Genomic DNA, 22212 nt, shown 5'->3' on the forward strand with positions numbered 1-22212 from the left:
GTATAGCGCCATTCATACTTGCAACACAAGGTGCTTCACATAAAAAAAAAAGGGGAAAAAAAATCAAAAACACAGATTCCCTCCCACCCACCGGGAGTCTGTGGCATGCGCCATCACGGAGGATTGTCGGCAACCGGAGCGGACTTTTGTACAGTAGGCTACTGGTTATATACATCAAATGTTTTACCAGTCTTTAAAAATGTTAAATACTATGTGTTCAGTTGTCCTGGAGTGATTAAAACATGTTCAACATATTAATATTTTAAATTTGAAGTTGTTTAGTTGTCAGCTATTATTTCTCAGTGTTTTACTTATTTGTAATTTTTTGCCATAGTATTGTTTCAGTTTCACTATCGAGGTATTTTTTGCAGGTAGGTGTAGTACTGAAGTCAAAATTTTGGTATCATGACGTCACAACGTGTGTGGGTCTGGAACGTATCCCTCTGTACACCTCTTGTGTGCTCTTGAATACCTGGAGTTAATGTTCATGCTTGTTGATTATACTTTCATTTAGTCTGCATAATTGATCTATATTCTATACTAGGTACGCGTGAGTAACACACACTTAACAATTTCCGGAGGCTGATGACTCAATCCAGTTTTTTAAACAGTCCACAATTCACATGATGCATTTCATCCACCGCACTAAAAGCTTCTCTCTAATTCTTCCAGATGGTAGTACCTTTGCGTGCTCGGGTGTAGGCTTGAACCATATCATGAGGTGAATCAACTGACTCGTAGTATAGTATAGTGTAGTTTGTGCAAAGGGTCAGTCATACAGTATAACAACTTATAAGACTCCTAACCTGAGACATGACTGAGACATAGATGACATTGTGTAACAAATAAGCATGAACAGTTTTTCTTTGCAACCTTCCTTTTCTCTCTCCAGGTGATGAAGACCTATCACATGTATCACTCAGAAAGCATTAGTGCGGAGAGCAAACTGAAAGAGGCAGAAAAGCAAGAGGAGAAGCAGATTGGTAGGGGAGATCCGGTTTTCAGCATCCGCATGGAGGACAAGTACCAGAAGCGCAACTCTGTGAAGAAGATTGAGAAGATGAAGGAGAAGGTACATTATTACAGCATAAGCCACTTTTCCATTACAGATTCCAGAATGGCCCCATACCACATTGTACCATTTGCCCCGGGCTAGATAGGGGTGGGTTCAACTGAACTGTGCAAGCCCGTGTTATTTTCTCATTGTCTTTAAAACCTGGAAATGGCTTGTGCAGTGGAGTTCCTTAAGAAATGCCTAGATATGTCGGCCAATCAGAAGACAGTGATGTCACGGACCCACTCGGCCCCAGTTGGCCTGCGAACCTCAACCACCTGAGAGGAGGTTCTAAAAAGCAATTGCATTGTAAACGTATAGCCCCGAAAAATTGTAATGGAAAAGCAACCACTCAGGACCAAGCAAGACCGTTCCTATGTGGAACCGGTAAAATGGAAAAGGAGCTAATGGGTCACATTTCACAACCATAGGGCTTTGTTAAAGTTCTGTTTAAGTACTGGTACATTTTTCAAATTAAATGTGCATTGGAAAGGATTTTTTTTTTAGTCTTCCTGGAATTCTGTAGTAGAGAGTATTGAAATATAGATGATATGGAAGTGTGTACATCAGAGCGCATTGGTCATTGGATGGTGACTAACAGTCTTCCGCCTGTCTGCTTTAGGGGAAGTGTAGGCTGAGGACTAAGAGTTCAGGAGAGATCTGAGAAGCTTTTTCTTGTTTGTTGCTTTGTATTTTTGACTCACATTTCCTTTTAAAAAGGTGGTGTTCACCAGTCATTCTCTGCTGCGTATGCAGAGACATAAAACCACAATCACTTCTCAAAAGCAAATTCTTGACTCATTGCATTGCTCATTATGCCTCTCAAGCTCAGTTGTTCACAGCGTCTCATTCTCACTTCTTATTTTATCATTAGCGTCAAGCCAAGTACTCAGAGAACAAGATGAAGTCAATCAAAGCACGGAATGAGTACCTCCTGACACTGGAAGCCAGCAACTCGTCTGTTTTCAAGTACTACATTCATGACCTGACTGATCTAATTGATGTAAGTATTAATACATGCTTTATGAACATCCATGTTATGTTGTAGATTAACTGGTTTCTGTGTCTGGTTTTAATGTGCTGCAGTTAAGGATTTTTTTTTTTACACACCATTAGAAAAGAGTTACAATTGTAAATGTAAGCATTACACCAGTGAGGGAAGTAATGTAGGTTAGTGCATAATATTAGACTTTGATTTTCTTTATTTATATATATTTTATTTTATATTTTATATTTATTTATTTATATATATTTCATTCAAATATGCTATGTATACAGAACAAAATGTCGTTGCACGGCCCAAGCATACAGAAAAGCATACAGAAAAAAACAAACAAAAAACTAAATACTGTAAGAAAACAAACAAAACTAACACAACAACCACCATAACCAGCTGCTGAAAATGCTGATGTAGAATTTATTAAAAATTAACACATGGACCCTCCTAAAGGCTCAGTATGTTGGCGACATTAGCTTTGAGTTAGTGACAAAAAACGATCGTTTGGACAAAGATGTCGATTTTGAGATTTCTCCAAAAATAGCCTCTTTGAGGTCTATATTTTCATTTTCCAGCAGCACAAAAGTTAAAATTGGCCGGGAAGAGGAAAGTCTGGGCTTCCCTGCTAAAGCTGCTGCCCCCCCGTCCCCCGTCCCAACTCCGGATAAGCGGCAAAAAAATGGATGGATGAAATCTTAGATGATGTTCTTACTAGCTATTGGAATTGACTTTCCAGTGATTAGTGACAGTTCCCGAAAGTTTGCAGTCAATATGTTTTTCCTAAGGTACTGGTTGCTATGGACATTTGAAAGATGCAAGGACCAAAACTTTGAATCCGTTTCTTCTCAAAACTGGGGATTTTAAACTGGCAACAATAAAATTGATGTAACTTTTTCAATTTTTGAGGTACATCCATATATTATTTATCATTTTAAAGTTAGAATAGATCAATATCTCAGGGTCTCCTGAAAAGTGATGATTTTGGAGGTACAAGGTTTCGGCATGACACCAGCAAATATAATTGTCTATTATCTCTCATTTCTGTATACTGTAAATTCGTATTTTATAGGCTATAAGTGTGTATTCTTTCGTTCTCTTTGGTTCAACAATATAGTTCTCTCCCAATTTAACAGCAGATTTGGTTTGAGTGACTTTCAGAAATCCTGCAGATAATTATATATTATAGACAATTGCCTTACAGTTTATTGCTCAATTTATTGTTGCTATATTAGTAATATTGCTGCTGAAGGGAATGAGAAAAGTGTGGATTTTTTTTTATCAAGCAGTTGAGATTTTGTATTCCAGACAGGAATGAAGGAGATGACTAAAGTCTAATCTCAATTCCGCAGCATGCTGTGTGGTGAAATTACCCTTCACTCAGCCTTGCTCACAAGCTTTCAGATCTGGCCAGGATTTGTGTTTGAGAATTTATGTGCAAAGCTGCCTGCATGAGCATTATTTGCAGACTCAGCACATTTCTTTATTAATGGAGACTTTTACAGTGTAAAATAGTTTTACATTTCTTTATTAATGGAGACTTTTACAGTGTACAATTGTTTTGTGTGTGTGTGCGTGCGTGTGTGTGCGCACGCGCTTTTTTGGCGCACAAACTTTGGCAATATTTCTAATTATCGACTATTTCAAGAATGTTATAATGTATCCCGAGTATAAAAGGGTGAAAACAGCTTGTTACAATAATTGTTGTCCAAAGGTTACCTCCAGTTTTTCTTTCTGTCTAGTGCTGTGATTTGGGATACCATGCCAGTTTGAATCGAGCCTTGCGGACTTACCTGTCTGCTGAATACAACCTGGAGACGTCTCGCCACGAGGGTCTTGACATAATTGAAAATGCAGTAGACAGTCTGGACCCTAGAAGCGACAGGCAAAGGTTTATGGAGATGTTCCCTTCGGCCTTCTGTCCGCCTGCAAAATTTGAATTTCAGTCTCACATGGGAGATGAGGTGAGTTCAATTAAAAACAATGTAGAGGGAACCCAGTATGTTGGTGAGCCCAGTTTTAATTGATAATCTGTTTGCTTTCAGTCACACTACCAAAGGCAATTGTGGTTAGCAATAGGGAAAAGTGATGGCAGGCTTACAGTATTTATTTGATGCTTATTGTTGTTTTAGGTGTGTCAGATCTCAGTGCAGCCGCCAGTGAATGGAGAGCTAATATTGAGGTTCCAGCAGCTGCAGTCTCGCCTGTCAACTCTGAAGATTGAAAATGAAGAGGTAAAATAGTACTAATTTTAAGTTTCCTTTTAATATTGGGAATTCTTTCAGTTACATAATATAAGATGAGACAGATTAGATAGTCACATCCATCAGGTTGCTCTCTCACATCTAACCTGCTTTCCATCTTGCCTTTGTTCTCAGTATCTTTCTCCTCTCCACATATGAGCATATGAGCACCATTGTGAATATTCTACAAAGACTAAGGTTGTGGATATTTGGGTATTTCTAAAATGCATATTGTGCAGAGGACTTCTGATGACTCATCATGCATGATGTAAAAACTGATATTGTGCGTGAGTGTCAACAGAAAAAAAAAAAATTGTTTATCTATTAAGTAGGGAGGGGGTATGATGCCTTATGTCCTTGTATGGCTTAATAAGTGTATGTCCTGGTGGGTCTAACTAGAAGGACATTGCTGCCTTGTGTTATTATTAACAGATGGCCTTGCTACCCTGGCACTGTGTGCCCGAGACATCCTTGAAAAATGAACGTTAAAAGCATTTTGACAACATCCAAGCCAGGAAAAGCTTCCGGCCAGTGCTTGACAGAAGTGCAGCTGTTTCCTTTGCTCTTTGACTGCTGTGAAATGATGAAAACCTTGCTGAATTTACTTTGCATTAGTTGTGGGTTTGTATTTTAAAATAAGATTATGATAATTGTTTGCATGAAAGAGAATAGTTGTTTTGTATAAAGATTATGACTGACTGTTGTTTGTGTTTATGCACCAAACTACAATAACGTGTACCCACCCTGTTTGGAATACTGGGAGGGGGTGCAGGAGAGCACTTCTGCTGGGGACTTCAATGCTAAAGTGTGCAATAACAGTGAGACCTGGAAGTTCCCCCAATTAGAACCCAATCAGATTTCTGTTATTGGACTTCTGTACCCATTACGGATTGTCCATAACGAACACCATGTTCAAACATAAGCGTGTGCACACGAGCACTTGGCACCAGAACACCTTAGGCCGCAGTTCAGTGATGACTTTGTGGTTGTGTTTTGGACAAACGGGTGAAGAGAGGGGCGGAGCTGTCAACTGATCACCACTTGGTGATGTTTTGACTTTGATAGTGGGGGAAGATGCCGGTCCGACCTGGCAGACCCAAACGTATTGTCAGGGTCTGTTGTGAGTTCCAAGTTAGAAGGAGTTTCAAATCTCACCTCCCAACAAAACCTCACCCACATATGGGGGGAGGCAGGGGACCATGTGGACCAGGTTCTGCGCCGCTATTGTCGAGGTGGCTGACCAGAGTTGTGGCCGTAAGGTGGTCAGTGCCTGTTGTGGTGGCAATCACCGAACCCATCGATGGATACCTGCAATAAGGGATGCCCATGTCAAGCTGAAGGAGGATTCCTTTCAGGCCTTTTTGGCCTGCGGGACTCCGGAGGCAGCTGATGGGCACAGGCTGGTCAAACGGAACCTTGCTTTGGCAGTCTCTGAGGCAAAAACTCGGACATGGGAGGAGTTTGATGAGGCCAAGGAAAACGACTTCCTGGCGGCTTCGAAGAAATTCCGGGATGAACAGCCGAGACATTTATTAGCTCCTTTGACAAGGACCCCAAGTAGTTATTATGGGTATGCTACTAAGTCTTTAGCTGACTCTACCATCTTATTTTCCTCCTTTGGACCCTTTGAGTGCATGTAACAAAATTACTTTTCCTTTTACAGTACTTACTTTTTTTTTGTCATAAGCTACCACGAAAGGGGTTTAGTGTTTGTAATGACACAATGTGCTTGAAAATCCGATCATCAAATTGTTTATCTCATCTTATCTACAGGTGAAAAAAACATCGGAGGCCACTCTCACCACCATTCAGGACATGGTGACCATCGAGGATTATGACGTCTCAGAGTGCTTCCACCACAGCAGATCTACTGAGTCTGTCAGGTCCACTGTGTCAGAGACATACCTCAGCAAACCAAGCATTGCGAAGAGGAGGGCTAACCAGCAGGAGACCGAGCAGTTCTACTTTATGGTGAGTGCAGAGGTGGCACTAAGCAAGCAGAAAGAAAGGGAAACAAATTAAAGACTCTTATAAACAGGGGTGGACATAAGCAGCTCAGTCAGCTTGACAATGGTCAGGCCAGCTTCCAGTCCGAGTCAAATCAGCTGCCGCCAACTTCAGAATAAAAGCCAATTAAGGCATGTCTATGTACAGTATTATTTGGTAGGCTTTTATTTTGAAGTGTACCCATGCAATGCGGTCCATGCTGGCTTTGAACAACAGTTGTGGTAGCTGTCTTGTCTTGTCTCGCTAGAGAACTGTGGTTAATCAGCTAGCTGATGACACGATCCCATATTGCAAGTCAAGGGTGGGCTATTAATTATTCGAAGGGGCACAGTAAATTGTATTGTTTTAATAATCACCCACTTGTGTAGCACTAGTATATGTTCTTGCAATAAAAACTGGAGAAAAAAAGTTTATTCAGTTACATTAAATGTCATTTCTACAAAAAAATCAAATCACTATTTCATCGGCATTCACAAAAAACATGTCTACATTGTCTTTTTTTCTATATTTTTAATGTGAGCTGACATTAATATGAGCACAAACCACTATTAGACATTCTTAGGACTCCCAAATCATAACCAGGGCAAATTCCTCACTTTCCTCCACTGTGCAGGAAATAAGACTGTTGCTAACATGAGGACCGCAGTTGGTGCTGGCGCGAATCATTTTTATTTTTGAAATAGTTGTTACTTTGTAGAATGTTTGAAGAAGTCACTGTATAGTGAATACAGCGACTATCTTTAAGTTGGCAACACTGAAGACAAGTCGTTGATTTTGATTGCTCCCACTGCTGACACATGTACATCAAAACAAGAACAGCACTTGCTTGACATTTTATTTTGACTTCATAAATGCAGCAGAGACTGCAAACGGGCTGAATTTTGCCCGCGGGTCGATTTTTGCCCAGGTGGGCTGGACGTCTTTAAGTTCATCCATGAGGTTGGTGGGTCGGGGGGGGGATGAGCCCGGAACAACAACTGGTGCTCATTTGAGAACCACTTTAAAATTCTTATGTGCACCACTGATTATAAATCACCATTGATAAATGAACATTCTGTGTATTTTGGTATTTACAGTATAAGCTGTATTACTATATGTTCGATTTTATCCTTTATAGAAATATTTAAATTAAATTAAAATCAATCCTAAATCAGATCTTACCTCAACTTGGACTAAACATATTTGAATGGCTTACCCATCCTTCCTCCTCATCTGGCAAAGGTGTCCGTATCACTGACTAATCCCATGATGTAAGCCTTCCACTGACTTGTTCCGCTCTAAAAATGGACATGCTTTGAAGAAGTTTAAAAACCTTCTCTGCATGTGTCCTTTTCCCTTGGCTGTCTTAAATATATCACAGTAGGTGATATGACGGGTACTTGAGGCAGCTTTGTAATTACTTGAAATTATCCACAGAAATTCCGTGAGTTTCTGGAGGGCAGCAATCTCATCTCCAAACTGCAGGCCAAACATGATTTGCTGAAGAGGACGCTTGGTGAAGGTAAGGTCACTTTCACTTTATTGACCTCTTGATAGCAAGAAATTCCTTGCAATATACTTCTTGAGGTGCATGCGCACTACATTCAAAGACAAAACATGGCGTGTCTACTCACCAACCAGTTTGTTTCTTTTTTTGTCTTTTTAGGCCACAGAGCTGACTACATGACCACAAGGTAAAGTAAAAAGCCCACCATACTTCAGGACCAGCACATATTCACAGCCTCATTCAGTTGTGTCAGCAAATATTTGGATAACCCTTACATAATAAAGACGAGACACCAACAAAATACTTCTCAATTGCACTGGGGACACATTTTTGTTAAATCTGACATTTGTTTTTATCTAACTTTTGAGTGCGGAATCAGAAACTGAGCTTAGTTTTTCTCTATCTTGTCAAGTTTTTGAGTTATAGTATTAATGTTTTATTTAAAAATGTGAAATATATGTACAGTATATGTTACAAACTTTGAAAAAAAAAACAAAACAGCACAACATGAAATAGAACTTACGTTGTAAAATGTTATGCCTGTGGTCACAACTTGGTTAAGAGAAAAGCCAGCGCTAATCCTCTTAATTGCTACTATGCTAGCTTTCTGTTTGCAGGTGTAGTACTGACCTATTGGGAACTGCACACACCTCTCACCGTATTGTCTCAATAGTGACTGCACAAACAAGTTGCCACATAGGTGTCAATGAGCCCAGGCGTAATCAAATCTTCTTACTAAACTACTACTAAAGCTAATCAGTGTAATTTAGTTTATTAAGATGAAGAGAAAAAACATGCTGAAAAAAGACTTGGCTACAATTTTGGAATCAGAATGACAGTCTGTTTTAATCAGCATAAAATTCTAACTCAACAGATTTTTTTTCTTCAAATTGTTCCTCAGCGTTATTAATTGATTATTACGCCTATAAATATGATCCCCTTGGTGAGTTTGATAGCTCCATATGCTGAGAGAAGACAGGGCTGTAAAGAAAAAAAAGTTGCTTAATGGGTTTTATCCTCATCTCCCTCCATAATATCACTGATTCAACATAATTCATGGACATAATGGTTGTTGGAGGGTAAAATTGCCAAAGAAGATTGCATTGCCTTCTCCTTCTAATGCATTTCTTGTATTCTAGACATCCCAATGGGCTGTTCAAAACCCACACTGGCACCAGGCGGGCTAGACCCCGCTCTGTTTTTAATGTTAGGTTATTTAATGGAAACATGGAGTCGTATATCAAGGTACTGATAACCATACTATCCGCTCAACATTGCTTCTCCTCATTTTCTCTCTTGCTCCAGCTTTCTGGCCATTTTCATGGGAATCCCCCAAGCCGTTTAAGGTGCAGTTTAGCTTTAACCTGCAAACACTTGACTGCGCCTAAACTGTAGCAGTGACACTGATAAGTTGGAAGGCCTTCTGAAAGAGAGGAATGCCACTGGACTGGCTAAATGTTTGTCTCAGTCAGTTTCCCTTTAATCAGTGCTGAGCGCCACATCAGTGAGCCTCTCTGGCATCTCCAGAGAGGAGAGCCGAGTGAAAAGATCAGGATTAGTGACAGTCTGACTGGATACCAAACTGATCAGGTGTGCTGCCTTCCTCCACTCTTTTCATTGCCACAACTGGTGACCTAGTGCCATTATGTTCTAGATACAGTTCTTTTTGGTCTAATTTATTGCCAGCACAAAGTGGGTTGAGGGTGCACTCTTGGTAAAAGCTTTGGTGAGCAGCAGCTGTGTTTCTAATCTGGGTCTTGCTTCTTTCTCTCTCGTTCGCATTGCCTGTTTGTAGCCGTGGACGACGGAACTCACATGCTCGTCATCAGGTAGACATCTTGAAGCATCTTGGGGAGCCCCTATTGCTTGCCTGCGTTCTCTAATGCCTGAACATTTCACATAATTGTGCTTATAGGTATCATCTGACTCAGACAGATTTGACTTGGTTACAGGTGAAATTACTAAAATGCAAAACTAAAATGAAAAACAAAAACTGTGGAATTTGATTCTTCTCACTTTGCTTTTGTCTTTTTTGTTGTTGATATTTTGCAACAAAAAAAAACATGCTAAAATGTCAATTGAGTATTGACAAAAGGCTAAAATATTTAGTACAAGATCTTTTGAAAAGTTAACTTAATACCAATCAGTCACCTGTAATCTTTGCAAAACAATACTATTACATAATTCTGCTGCACCACACCTTTCCCTCAGATGTCAGATGGCCCACTTGCATTATTGATAGCCACTATTGGAAAGGACCCTTTTGGACTGTGTACTCACCCTTGGGAGCCATAAACAGACCCACTGTATCATTTTAAAGCATGTACTGCTTTCCTGTGCAGTACTGATCTTCAGCAGTGGCTGGCACTGAACCAGAACAAGAGCGCAGCCCACTCCTGAGTGCATTTAGCAAATGTATCTTAATACAATTACTTAACTTCTGATGTGTGAGGCCTTCTAAATGACAAATGATCATCACTTCAGGCTGGCATTTGATGTAAATACTGTCAGAGACCGGAAGTAGCTATATTAGAATTTGAAAGTAATTAACATTAAACCACAGGTTTATACAAACTACCCTGTAATAGTAATATAAGTTGTTGGACTTTATTATTCCACAAAACGAGCAAGTGGTAATACTCACTGATTGTAGCTGAAGTCAACTCTGTCTGCGTCATCAAATTGTAGACTAATCCTCACTTCCTCTCTTAACCCTCCCATATATATATATATATATATAAATATATATATAAATATAAAGTTGTGCATGTTTGTATGCTGTCGCTGTTCCACAAATATATATTATGTATATGCATTTTTTTTATATATCCAAAACAAAAACATTTTGGCATTTAAATAAAAACAAATCATAGAATTTTGACAGAGGATTTTTTTGGGGTTGATGGCACTTGTGATTCATTAATGTTATAACTTAGCTCATCATAGACACTAGTATATAAAATATCGACATCCCTCTTGTGGCTGTTTTACGATTAGGAACTAGGAATTACAAGAATATAAAATTGCCATTAAATTCATGCAATTTCAAGGAATAATGCTATATGGATGTATAGGTCTTTTTTTTTTAAATAATCTGATTGGTTTTTTTTAAGGAAATTTTGTATATTAAAAGTACTAGTGATATCTGTATCAGTAACTACTCAAGTTTTGAGTGTTTATACTAGTATTGGTCTAAAAACAAATAGTGGTATGGAACAATCCTAATGATATCAGTATCTAAACTGTGCAAATATCAAAACACATACTGGATTTCATTGAAATACTAAGTCTCTGAAGTCCAGGATCAGTTGCTTTCTTAAATTATGCACACATTAGCTGAATATATATTTTCAATCTTTTCAAGGATTCTGGGCAAGCCATTCCTCGCGTGGTTGAAAGCTGCATTCGTTACATAAATTTGTATGGTGAGTTGTTTTTTACTGTTCCTTTATTTGGAAATGAAATGTAAGTACCACATCCATAAATTGACATCTTTCCTGACCTCACCCCCACTTCTCAAATAATGTTTGTTGTTTAATGACTATCAGCGATGCAGTGTTTTGGCATGAGACAAGGGAGCTATACGCAGCTTGGTTCTAAATTTTGTTACTGAAAATGACATGAATAATCCCTGGAAGCTTTACAGATGATATACTATTGTTTTCTGTGTTGTCTGCTGCATTTTCAAAGGGCTAATTGAGGCCTCACAGAGACAAATCTAATTTGAACTCATTTTGATCCTTGACCTTTTCCCCCTGTTTAAATCTTAGTCCTAGTTTAGAGACACTTTAGTACTCCCTAACGTTATTATTTTTTCATTAGCAATGTGGAGGTATATAAAGAACAGAATGTGGCTTTGTAGAACATCAGAATCGTTTTCTGTTCTTAACTTCTCAAGATATGTTTGCCTTCTGTTCCTATTTCCTGACAATCTGTCTTTGTCTCTCGAGCAGGCCTCCAACATCAGGGAATATTTCGGGTATCTGGTTCCCAGCTGGAAGTCAATGACATTAAAAATTCTTTTGAAAGAGGTATTTATTTATCAAAATATTTATAACAAATATGATTTCAACATGATACATTTAATTTACAATCAAATGTACATTTCAACTGACTCTATTAATGTGTCCATTATAAAGGAAATGACCCTCTGATAGACGATGAGAGTAATCATGACATCAACTCGGTGGCAGGCGTGCTTAAACTCTACTTCCGTGGCCTGGAGAACCCTCTTTTTCCCAAAGAGAGATTCAGTGAACTGTTGTCCTGTATCCGTAAGTATACCAGTGTATTTTATTTCATTGATCTTTCTAACCATATATCATTACTCACATTTTATTTGTTTTACTTTTTTAAATAAGTTCCTTTTATTCTATTATTCAGTTCAATCATTCATTTTTTGTCACACATTTTTGTTACCTTGTGACTGGCTCACCTTGTTTGGACTTTTCTTTAAAAAATAAAATAAAATCCTCTAATTGCGCGGATGACTTCACACAGAAACAGCCTGTGTCACATGTGTCACGTGTGCTGTAATCCTTTGTGTGATGTCGTGTTTCTAGGTATACTTTAAGCACACTTGTGCAGTTTGAGTGATGGAGATTCCTGTTTACATTTCCCAGCTCAACATGACAGTGATTGCAGTGTGGGCTGTGCGACCAGCAGGGTTCCACAAGTGAGGGAAAAAAAAGTTTATTCACTGTGGAGTTGCTGAGAGGAGCCTCAGGCTAACTTTTCAACTCAAGTGCACCCAGTTGGTTGTTTTTTAGAAGCACTGCAGATACTTGTGTATTTTATTGTGCAATGTGCACCATGGAGGTTTTGCTCCAGACGGTGATATGCGTCCGGGCAAGGAAAAGTATATCGCTAGATATAATTTATTATGGGGGGATCTAAGCCGTGCTTTGTCCGGTCCTTCACCACGAACCGTTTGCCTTAGGTGACCCTACAAATAGCATAAAGCCCCTGACACTATAGCTCTTAGGATCAGTGGGACATACAAACCCTTCAACCCCGATAAGATGAACTTCTGAACAAGCAGTGCTGCAGCTTAAACAATTTGATTGTTCATGTCATTGTTGTGATCAAAACTGGAGCTACATTAAAGCTGCAATGCGGAGTTTGTGACGTTTTTTTTTTTATTTTATTTTTTTACTTGCGACTGACATCTCTGGCCTAAAGCGTAACTGCAGCCTGCAGTCAAGCGTTTGCTTTTGTTCTATGTGTGCTCGAATAAACTTAGTTTTTGTTTTGTTTGTTTTTCTTCAGTTTTCTTGGAGTCCGGGCTGGAGTTTGGGCTGAGCTCAAAGCCAGCCTCGTCTTGCTTTTTTCAGTTTCCAACCCACTTGTGCCATGCACTAGCTAACACAACACTACATATACGCGGGGACGAGCATGACATCACCCTCCACTACTCACCCTACTCAGTTCTCCCCACCCCTAAGAAACTGTGGAGTGTTCGGGGTGATACAAGTTGATAAGCGGAGTCAAGGCTCTTTGTACTCATCTGTGCATCGGTGGAGCACGCGTGATGTAGAAACATCTTTCACATTAATATTTTCATTTCCACAATGCACCTTTAGTACAGGGATGTGATTTTTCCGCTAATTCGCGGAATTCCGCTTTTTTTTTATCTCCTCCCCCCCAAAAAAAAAATCAGATTTTTTTTTAATTTATTTTATTTTTATTTTTTTTTAGTAGTTCATTGTGTATGCACATGACTCCGACAGATAACATCTTCTGCTATAACAAAGACATTTGTGGTATGCTCTAATATGAGTTACTTTTCATTTGGTCATGATACAATTATTTGTTCATGAAATTTGAACTCTTCAACATTATTTATGTGTTAACTTAGTAATCACATTAGTTAGATATGATGATATTCTCAGTGATAGTTTTTAAAAGCAAAGGCAGTCCAATGTTTTTGAATGTGACTGATTTTGAGTTGACTAAAACTGCCATTTTATATGGGATAGTTCAATATACATTGAAAATTTATGCTGTTGTTTTGTCTATTTCTTTGTCATGTGAGTGCATTGAAAGTACTTAAAAACACGGAAAACCCATGAGCTCCCTGGACCTAGCTGGGTGCCAGCGGCCCCCAGACCCCCGGCTAAATTTTCAGATAATTTCACTTTGGTCAAATCACATCCCTGTTAGTACTGCATATAGTGTGTAGTCTGTGACAGCGGCCTGTGAGTAGAAAAAAAAAACGCCACAAGACGTTACTGTCTTTATTAACAGTTGACTGTGGGTCCGCATAAGATTTTAACCTCGGTCTGCCATTTGAAGATATCTGGCGGCGCCGGACCGACGGTCACTCGTGATGGACTGCTTACCTCTGATACCCGCTGTAGTTGCAAATGCAAACTTCGTTTAGAATGTATCGTCTCAAGATTTTTGCTTGACCAAAGAGCCACGAAGAACCTTAGTTGTTCATGCTCATGAAAGCTGTAATGCATCACAAGTATCCGAGGTGCCCACCCAGATGGCACGACGTGGCTGGAGGGCGACAAAGCTATTTTTAACAGCCAGCAGAACCGCAAACAGCCTCACATGCCATCAATCCTATATCTACTGTACTGTATCTATGAGGTCTTAATGGGTTTTATTAGGAGGAGGATGCAAGAACCGTATTGTATATATTTGTTATATGTATTTGACAGTCTGTGTCTTTGTTATTTCTGTAGGAATAGAAAATCTGTACGACAGAGCGCTGTACATTCGCAAGATCCTCCTGACCATTCCCAGATCAGTCCTTGTTGTGATGCGCTATCTCTTTGCGTTCCTCAACCAGTAAGTTTTTTTTGGGGGGGTGGGCAATAATCAGAAAATCCTCCCATGCAGAACTTAGATTCAAGAAAACATTTCTTTATTTCTGTCCGCAGCTACTATTTGCAGTCTGCCTAAAATGGCACACAAATATATTTATCTACCTTTTTCCACAGTCTGTCTCAGTATAGTGATGAGAACATGATGGATCCATACAACTTGGCCATTTGCTTTGGGCCTACACTCATGCCCACACCGGAGAGCCAGGACCAGGTCTCCTGCCAGGCCCACGTCAACGAGATCATCAAGACCATCATCATTCACAATGAGACAATCTTTCCTGATGCCAAAGAACTGGATGGGCCAATCTATGAAAAGTGCATGGCAGGAGGAGATTATTGGTAATTATGACTAAAACTATTATTAATGGATTTTCCAACAAAAACACTTTTCCTTGCCTTGCTACTGCAGTTTTACTGGTGTCTTAGTCAAGTTGAAGATTTCCATGCACAAATCAGAAATCACAATGTCACACATTCTCTAAATGATCTTATAGACATTGTTTTTCTTATTATTTTTTTTATTTAGTTATTGCTAATTGCTAATTTTGCTATGGATTAAACACTGGTATGCAGCATTTTTTAAGATTTTTTTTTTTTTTTTTACTTGAACCCTTCTTGGGTGAATATGGTTGCTTGAAACAATCACTGTTGTACAAGAGGATAGAGCTAATCTGTGATTAAGTGAACCAAAGTAATATATTTGAGTGGTATTGTAAATATAAGACTCACTGAAACTAGAGTCTTTATTTGTCACCCTCTGTTTTTCCTTCTCTTTGGTTGCGTCCTGCGCTTCACCACAAGCTGGCACGGTTTTATCCCTGGCTAGAGCTAATCACCCATCTCAGCACGACCACACATGAATCCCTTGGGAGATTTGCACTCTTGGCTGCATCCCTTCTTATAAAATAAGAGGTGGTTGGTTGACGGTCGGGGGTAATCTGTTCTACAGAGATGTGTTCAGCTCTCCCATGATGTCAGAGCGAGACCATTTGGGAAAAGGAGGCCAAATTGCAGACAGAGGAACTAATCCACGTAGAATACCTACAGTATAATAACCACTGTTTTTACTTGAGTGCAAGCCTTCTTTCTTTCCAGCTGTCCGAAGAAGCAATAGTCTCCTTTGTAGGATAAATACATGACTGCCTGTTTGTCTGTGTTCCCCCACAGTGAAAGTCCCTACAGTGAGCATGGAGTGCTGGTGGAGGTTGACAATGAGGGAGGCACAGAGACACACACCAGTGAGGATGGTGAGTAAAGACGTAGATGCTGAATTTAATATTACACAACTCATTGTCAACGTTTTTTTCTTAGCCATTCTATGAAGCAAAACACCATATTCATACTATTACTGTCATGTCATATCACATGTGTTTTCCTCAGTGGGTTTGTGAGGGTTAAACCCAGCTCACTGCAGCTAATCCCGTCTTTCAGCCTGTTAAATGCAGTAACCTTGAAGGTCCAGTGTACTGGGCTTAAAAGAATGGACGACTATTAGTATTCTAATGTTTCGGGGGGGTCTAGAGGCCGCGTCAGTATCCCTTTTTTCTCTCCATTTTTGTCAATTGAGCCCCTTCACAGACAAACTCTTTGTTTGAAAGTTTAGGCTCATGTTTCACAAATGTTCTTATTAGGAGTGAACATAAAACGTGTATGTCAGGACTGTCAGGTTTTATTAGCATTTCATTTTCATTTCAGTTTAATCTTTTAACCACAGTTTAATGTAGCCATTAAAAGGCTGATCAACTAACAACTATTAGACAGTTTCTCTCAACTATAGGATACTGTCAATATGTGTGGGCAGACATGATCCTTGGGGCGAAACGGAAACTGTGTCTGGTTCAAATTCAAAAGTGACAGCATTAGTTAAGGCATGAAGACCAGAGCTGGCTGTTGTCATTCAGGAAATAGGACAGAAAAAATGCAATCAAATATGTTGAAAAGTGATATATGTTACATGTGTGACAACTAGGAAGTTGTAAGAAGCTGGACGGAGACGCCATTAATCTGTTTTTAATTGTTCATTTGGATGGCTTCTTTCATCATTCTTGATTAGTTAGTGGTTTCCAAAGTGTGAGGCAATCCTCCACTGGCGGGTGCCAAGGGAAGGCACACAGCAGCTTCAGGGGGTAAAAAAGTATGATCAAGAAAATATTAATAGCAATATTAAAAGACTGCATACAATGTTTCCCAGACTATTTCTCATATAACTTTGCATGGGGAGTGGGGATAAAATAATATGAATAAGTGTGGGATATACCACCGATAACCGTTTTTTTTTAAATAAAAAAATACAAAATAGTTACCTCGTTGACACCCCCCCCCCCCCCCCCATTTTCCTCAACGTGATGATGGTGGTCATTATAATTGCCAGAATTTGTGTTGGAGAATTCCCACAATGGTACACAAAGGCCAGCAATTGACTTTTTAATTAAGGCAGTATAATGAATAGATAATTGCTCTCTAGAAACATTCTCTCTGTGAGCATATTCCTCTTGAAGTCTATAGTCATGATTCTGTAATACTGTAATGTAAAAACTGTGCATTGGGGGGAAAATTCCATTAAGCTACCCAGTCGATCATTTTGAGGAACAGGAAACGAAGGAAATACTATACTGTCATCATCTTGTGTATAGTAGCTGTCTTGGAATCCCCTCGTATTGACAAACCTTCCTGCTGTAGTGTGTTGGAGCTCATCTGCTAAAATAGATGATGTGGACATGCTGGGGTCACACTGGACCAGTCATACGAGAAGTGGAGTAATAGGATTCTCACCTTTTATCATATCTTACTGGAATGAAATGGAGAGAAGGACCGTAAATGGATGATATAACATGGTGTTCAGTAACTTACATCCAGTGACATTATTAGTGTTGCATCTTCCACACCATCAATACATTGTAGTGGCTGATGATTTTGCCACAAGGTCGAAGTTGAACAAACTGGCCCATTGATTATATATCACGTTGTAGGAGGACACCATGATGTCCTTGTTGTCAGATGTACGCACAGGCAAAAGTTTTATTGGATTGGACATGTTGAAGGGCAGTATTCTATTTTACAGAGAGGCATTTTAGCACTTCTTCATCTTCAACTTAGTAGTGCTACCACACACTGCAAAAAACTTGTTAACCAAGTTTAAATATCTCAAATTAAAAGAAAATATGCAGGTTCCTTGTATGCCAAGATAATTCTTGTCACCTAGCAATTTTTGTGTAAGAGAAATAATTTCTCTTGCTTTTTCACTTTGTGAGATTTCATTCCTAGTTATAAACTAAATAAAATAAATTAAAAGTTTGTTATAAAATATTAAATAATTTTAAGGCTACTTATGTTTACTTCTCTAATCTTGCCAAATTTTCTGTACTTTTTGGTGGGTAATTTTGCTTGAGTAATATATTCTTCATTTCATTACTTTTATTTACCGGTGTTTATTTTTTCAATCCCATTATTTGCCGTGCAAAACTGATACACGCCAGTTCGAGAAAGAAGAAAAGGGTTGGGTGATGATAGCCACAGAACTGGAAATAGTACTTAATGTGACAACGATAAGTGTCTGGCTACCTAGTCAATATGAGCAATATCATTACTGTAATAATCTGATTAATAATAATTATTTAATTATAATTAATTGTAATAATATCATTATATTAACAAGTTAATTAAGCGATTCATATAATGGATGGATGGATGAATTTTATGATGACTGACTTTTTGTTTTTTCTATTTCACTACCAGATCATTTTGATTTATTTTAATTGTATTTGTTTATACAGTGGTTTAATTATCTTCGTGCTAGATGTCAAGAATATTAAAATTTTACTGAAATCTTTCATACATTTGAGCCTGTAGCGCAGTCCTTCTAATAGTGGGGTAATGCCAGAGTGTGTGACCCTAGTGAACATGCTTTCTTGCTGTACTAGAATAAAGTGTAATTGCACATTCACTGCAGTAGGTGGCAATGGTGCCTTTTCTTTTCTTTTCTTTTTTTGCACTGGCCATGTGCACACATAGAACAAAGCAGGAGATAGGAAGTGAAGTGAAAAAAACATCAGGAAAATTATTTAGCATGCATGAAAAGAAAGGTTGAGACAAAGAAGTAGTTATTTGTTGGAAATTTATCAATATTTCTTTCTTTTTTTGTTTTCTTTCTGGTTAATAAGGGCATAATGTTTTGTAAATATTTACTTTAAGTTATAGCAATTTTTTAGACAAAAATATTTCAGTCACGGCGAGAGCCAAGGTGTGTTTGTGTGTTCCAAAAGGGTTCTCAATAAGTTTTCTTTTTCCTGGGGGAGGAGGGTGTAACAGAAAATACTTTGAGACTCACAGCTGTAGAGGCACAGTTCTTGCCTGGAACAATTACGGTAGTTCTTTCTGTGTTATTTATTATGAGTAAGATTTCATTGAAATTAGAATAACTCTTAATCAAGTGTGATTGAATAGAATATGCTGAAGTTTAGTGGTCTCAGTCCCACTCTAACTGACTCTTAAAAAGAGAAAACTGCTACTGTACATTAGTGAGAGCAGTAGGAAGAAAAATCCCATATGCCGATGAGGGTCAGCTTTATTAACAGCATGTCCGTCCGCTGTAGCTCAGCCCAATTAATTCAGACAGTAAATTCCTTCTTGTCACAATTCATTGAAGCCACGTCACATCTATTGCGTCTTTCTCGACAACTCATTGAGGCAAGAGGCTTTTAATAAAGGGCTCAGGGTTGAGGAGTAGTGGTACAATAAACAATCAATGAGATTGAAAAGTACACATTTAGAAATTAAGTAACCTCCACTCTACACAGAAAATCACTCGCAGGCTTACTGTAATAATACCCAAACGTCATTTTTTCTCTCCAGCCATTCACTCTTTTTCTAGCAGTTTATAGAGGATGTGTGTTTTGGTAAGGCTGCATCTGTCCAGGGGGACCACACGTCTGACTTGAAGTGAGTGGGAGGAGGGCAGGGAGGAACAAAGATTCTATTTTTAGACTGTGTTGCTGTAGTGCACATTGGCTTAGAGATTTAGACACGAACCAACACTTAATGACAGAGACTTTCAGGACAGGTCCACCAGCAAGTGTACAAGTGAGCAAGTCAACAGCTCAGTATTATTTGTTGTGTTCTATTTGCTTTGACTTTATGGCGGGCAGGTGCATTTGTGTGTTTGTGGTTATCCTCAAACAGTAACAGCAGCAAACGAAACCTATTTGAAGAAAGTGAGTTTAGGCAGAAAATTTTAAAATAAATATATAATAATAATAATAATAATAATAATAATAATAATAATAATAATAATAATAATAATAATGAAAAATAAATAATTTAAAATGTCACCCTTTAAAAATTACAATAATGCTTACGGTGATAACAATTTGTTAATGTGATTGCAGTTAAGTTATCCCTAAAAGTTTAAGCTGGGTGACAGTAAAATATCAATTTGTGTTGTGATAAACATGCGATGAACATCAATACAAAATATATTTAATAAAATGTTCAATATACAATGGTCGATACAGGAAAAAAATCAAGAAGTAAACCCTGACTGGCATTCTGTGTGCTGTTAAGCAGAGGCTACAGTATGACATTAGATTTATGCTTCAACTACAAACAAGTATCGTATTTAGACCTGCAGGCACACATATGACTTAATATTGTAAAGAAATATTCTGACTCCCAATGTAAAAAGTGTCAAATGAGACAAAATTGAAAGGAAATTAAATATGGCTGACTTCTTCTCCATTATGGCTGACTTCTTTTTGGTTTTAGGTTAAGGCTCTTTCTAGGTTTTGGGCTGTTACATATGCCAGTTTTTGTAAACCTAGGCGAAACATATAGCCAGGACTGCTTTATTAAAAAATTGTTGGGGGTGATAATGAGCCATTTAAACAAAACAAAACAAAACAAAAAGTACAATAACTCAACAACATTGCATTTATCTCCGGGCCTGATGTTTCCCTAAAGTTTTAGGAGTTGCCAAGCATGTTTAGAGCAACCAAATGAGCATCATTTTTCTTGGCAACAACATTCAATGATCATGAAATAAAACACTTTGCTAAAATTTTCATCTGAAACCCAATTCGATTAAAAAAAACTATGTTTGAAGACGCTTGGACAACTCAAATTTACTGTTACTGTCCCAGGTCTTGAGATGTTAGTGGGAGAAACATAATATATTTATTGGCGACAAAATTGAAATTATTCAAAGCCCATATGAGATGTGGTATGATGATAAACGTTGGTCCAACTTATTGTTTCCTGACCACACAGACATCTGCTTTGGGAACATTTACTCTTATTTAATGTAAAGCTCTGGGCAAAGCTGTGTAATTATTCTTCATTGATAAGTGTCCTTTGTGGTGCCAGAGGAAACAAGGTGCAGGAGAGGTCTCGCATTACAGTAAGTTCGTGGAAGTACGTCACCCCAAAACCAACTCTCCCAACACACTTAACAATCATTAGTTCCATGGGGGAATTATGTCAACAAGCAGCACACCTTATTCTTTATTTATTTTTGGAAATGCAGTGATTTTAGTACAGTGTCACTTGTCCCGTGATGTGAGAATTTCAATGGCATCTGGTCTCTGGTGAACAACTGGATATCGGAATTTACAACAAAAATAAATAAATTTTCAAAAGTCTTGAAGAAACAGGCAGTCATGTTACGTAGCATTGGAGCACCTTTAATGCAGCTGTCAGGATAGGACTGCGTACACAAGTCAGGCTGGCAGGTATCAAAACACGGATGCACAATATTTATTCAGGGATGTGATTTTTCCACTAATTCGCAGAATTCCGCTTTTTTTATCTCCCCCCCAAAAAAAAAATTCCGATTTTTTTTTTGTTTTGTTTTTTGTAGTTCATTGTGTATGCACATGACTCCGACAGATAACATCTTCTGCTATAACAAAGACATTTGTGGTATGCTCTAATATGAGTTACTTTTCATTTGGTCATGATACAATTATTTGTTCATGAAATTTGAAATCTTCAACATTATTTATGTGTTAACTTAGTAATCACATTAGTTAGCTATGATGATATTCTCAGTGATAGTTTTTAAAAGCAAAGGCAGTCCAATGTTTTTGAATGTGACTGATTTTGAGTTGACTAAAACTGCCATTTTATATGGGATAGTTCAATATACATTGAAAATTTATGCTGTTGTTTTGTCTATTTCTTTGTCATGTGAGTGCATTGAAAGTACTTAAAAACACGGAAAACCCATGAGCTCCGGCCTTGTCCCCCCACCAGGGCACTGCCCTGGACCTAGCTGGGTGCCAGCGGTCCCCAGACCCCCGGCTAAATTTTCAGATAATTTCACTTTGGTCAAATCACATCCCTGTTTATTCCAAAGAGATGAACAAGATGTGGTCACTCAAATATAAAACTAGGCACAAAAAATATATGTTGTCTCATTTATAGGAATCTATAACACAATTCTGATACTCCTTGCCTTTTGATCCTCTGTTCGTAACGCTGGATGGCCTGTTCTGTAGCCATCACGTTAAGCGATCCAGGATAGCCCATTTCAAAGCAAGGAACAAGTCAGGGTGGCTGTCGATCGTGCTTTGGAACACCCGACTGCGAAAACAGTATGA

The 22212-nt window shown here is 38.5% G+C and overlaps 1 protein-coding gene across 5 annotated transcripts in view; it reads left to right on the plus strand.

Moving 5' to 3' along the window:
• The window catches only part of srgap1a (SLIT-ROBO Rho GTPase activating protein 1a), a 66065-nt gene that overhangs the window by 32064 nt on the left and 11789 nt on the right, over positions 1-22212 (plus strand). For 2 of the 5 annotated variants that reach the window (XM_077567919.1, XM_077567920.1), the window contains exons 5-18: positions 893-1072; positions 1929-2057; positions 3791-4012; positions 4181-4282; positions 6065-6262; positions 7715-7799; positions 7944-7971; positions 8924-9029; positions 11149-11209; positions 11738-11815; positions 11924-12058; positions 14477-14582; positions 14735-14959; positions 15788-15867. In XM_077567919.1, coding sequence (XP_077424045.1) covers positions 893-1072; positions 1929-2057; positions 3791-4012; positions 4181-4282; positions 6065-6262; positions 7715-7799; positions 7944-7971; positions 8924-9029; positions 11149-11209; positions 11738-11815; positions 11924-12058; positions 14477-14582; positions 14735-14959; positions 15788-15867 — 1735 coding nt within the window. The other 3 variants (XM_077567921.1, XM_077567922.1, XM_077567923.1) reach the window with 2 other exon arrangements.

The sequence above is a fragment of the Vanacampus margaritifer genome, chromosome 6 (assembly GCF_051991255.1).
Source record: "Vanacampus margaritifer isolate UIUO_Vmar chromosome 6, RoL_Vmar_1.0, whole genome shotgun sequence".
NCBI lineage: Eukaryota > Metazoa > Chordata > Actinopteri > Syngnathiformes > Syngnathidae > Vanacampus > Vanacampus margaritifer.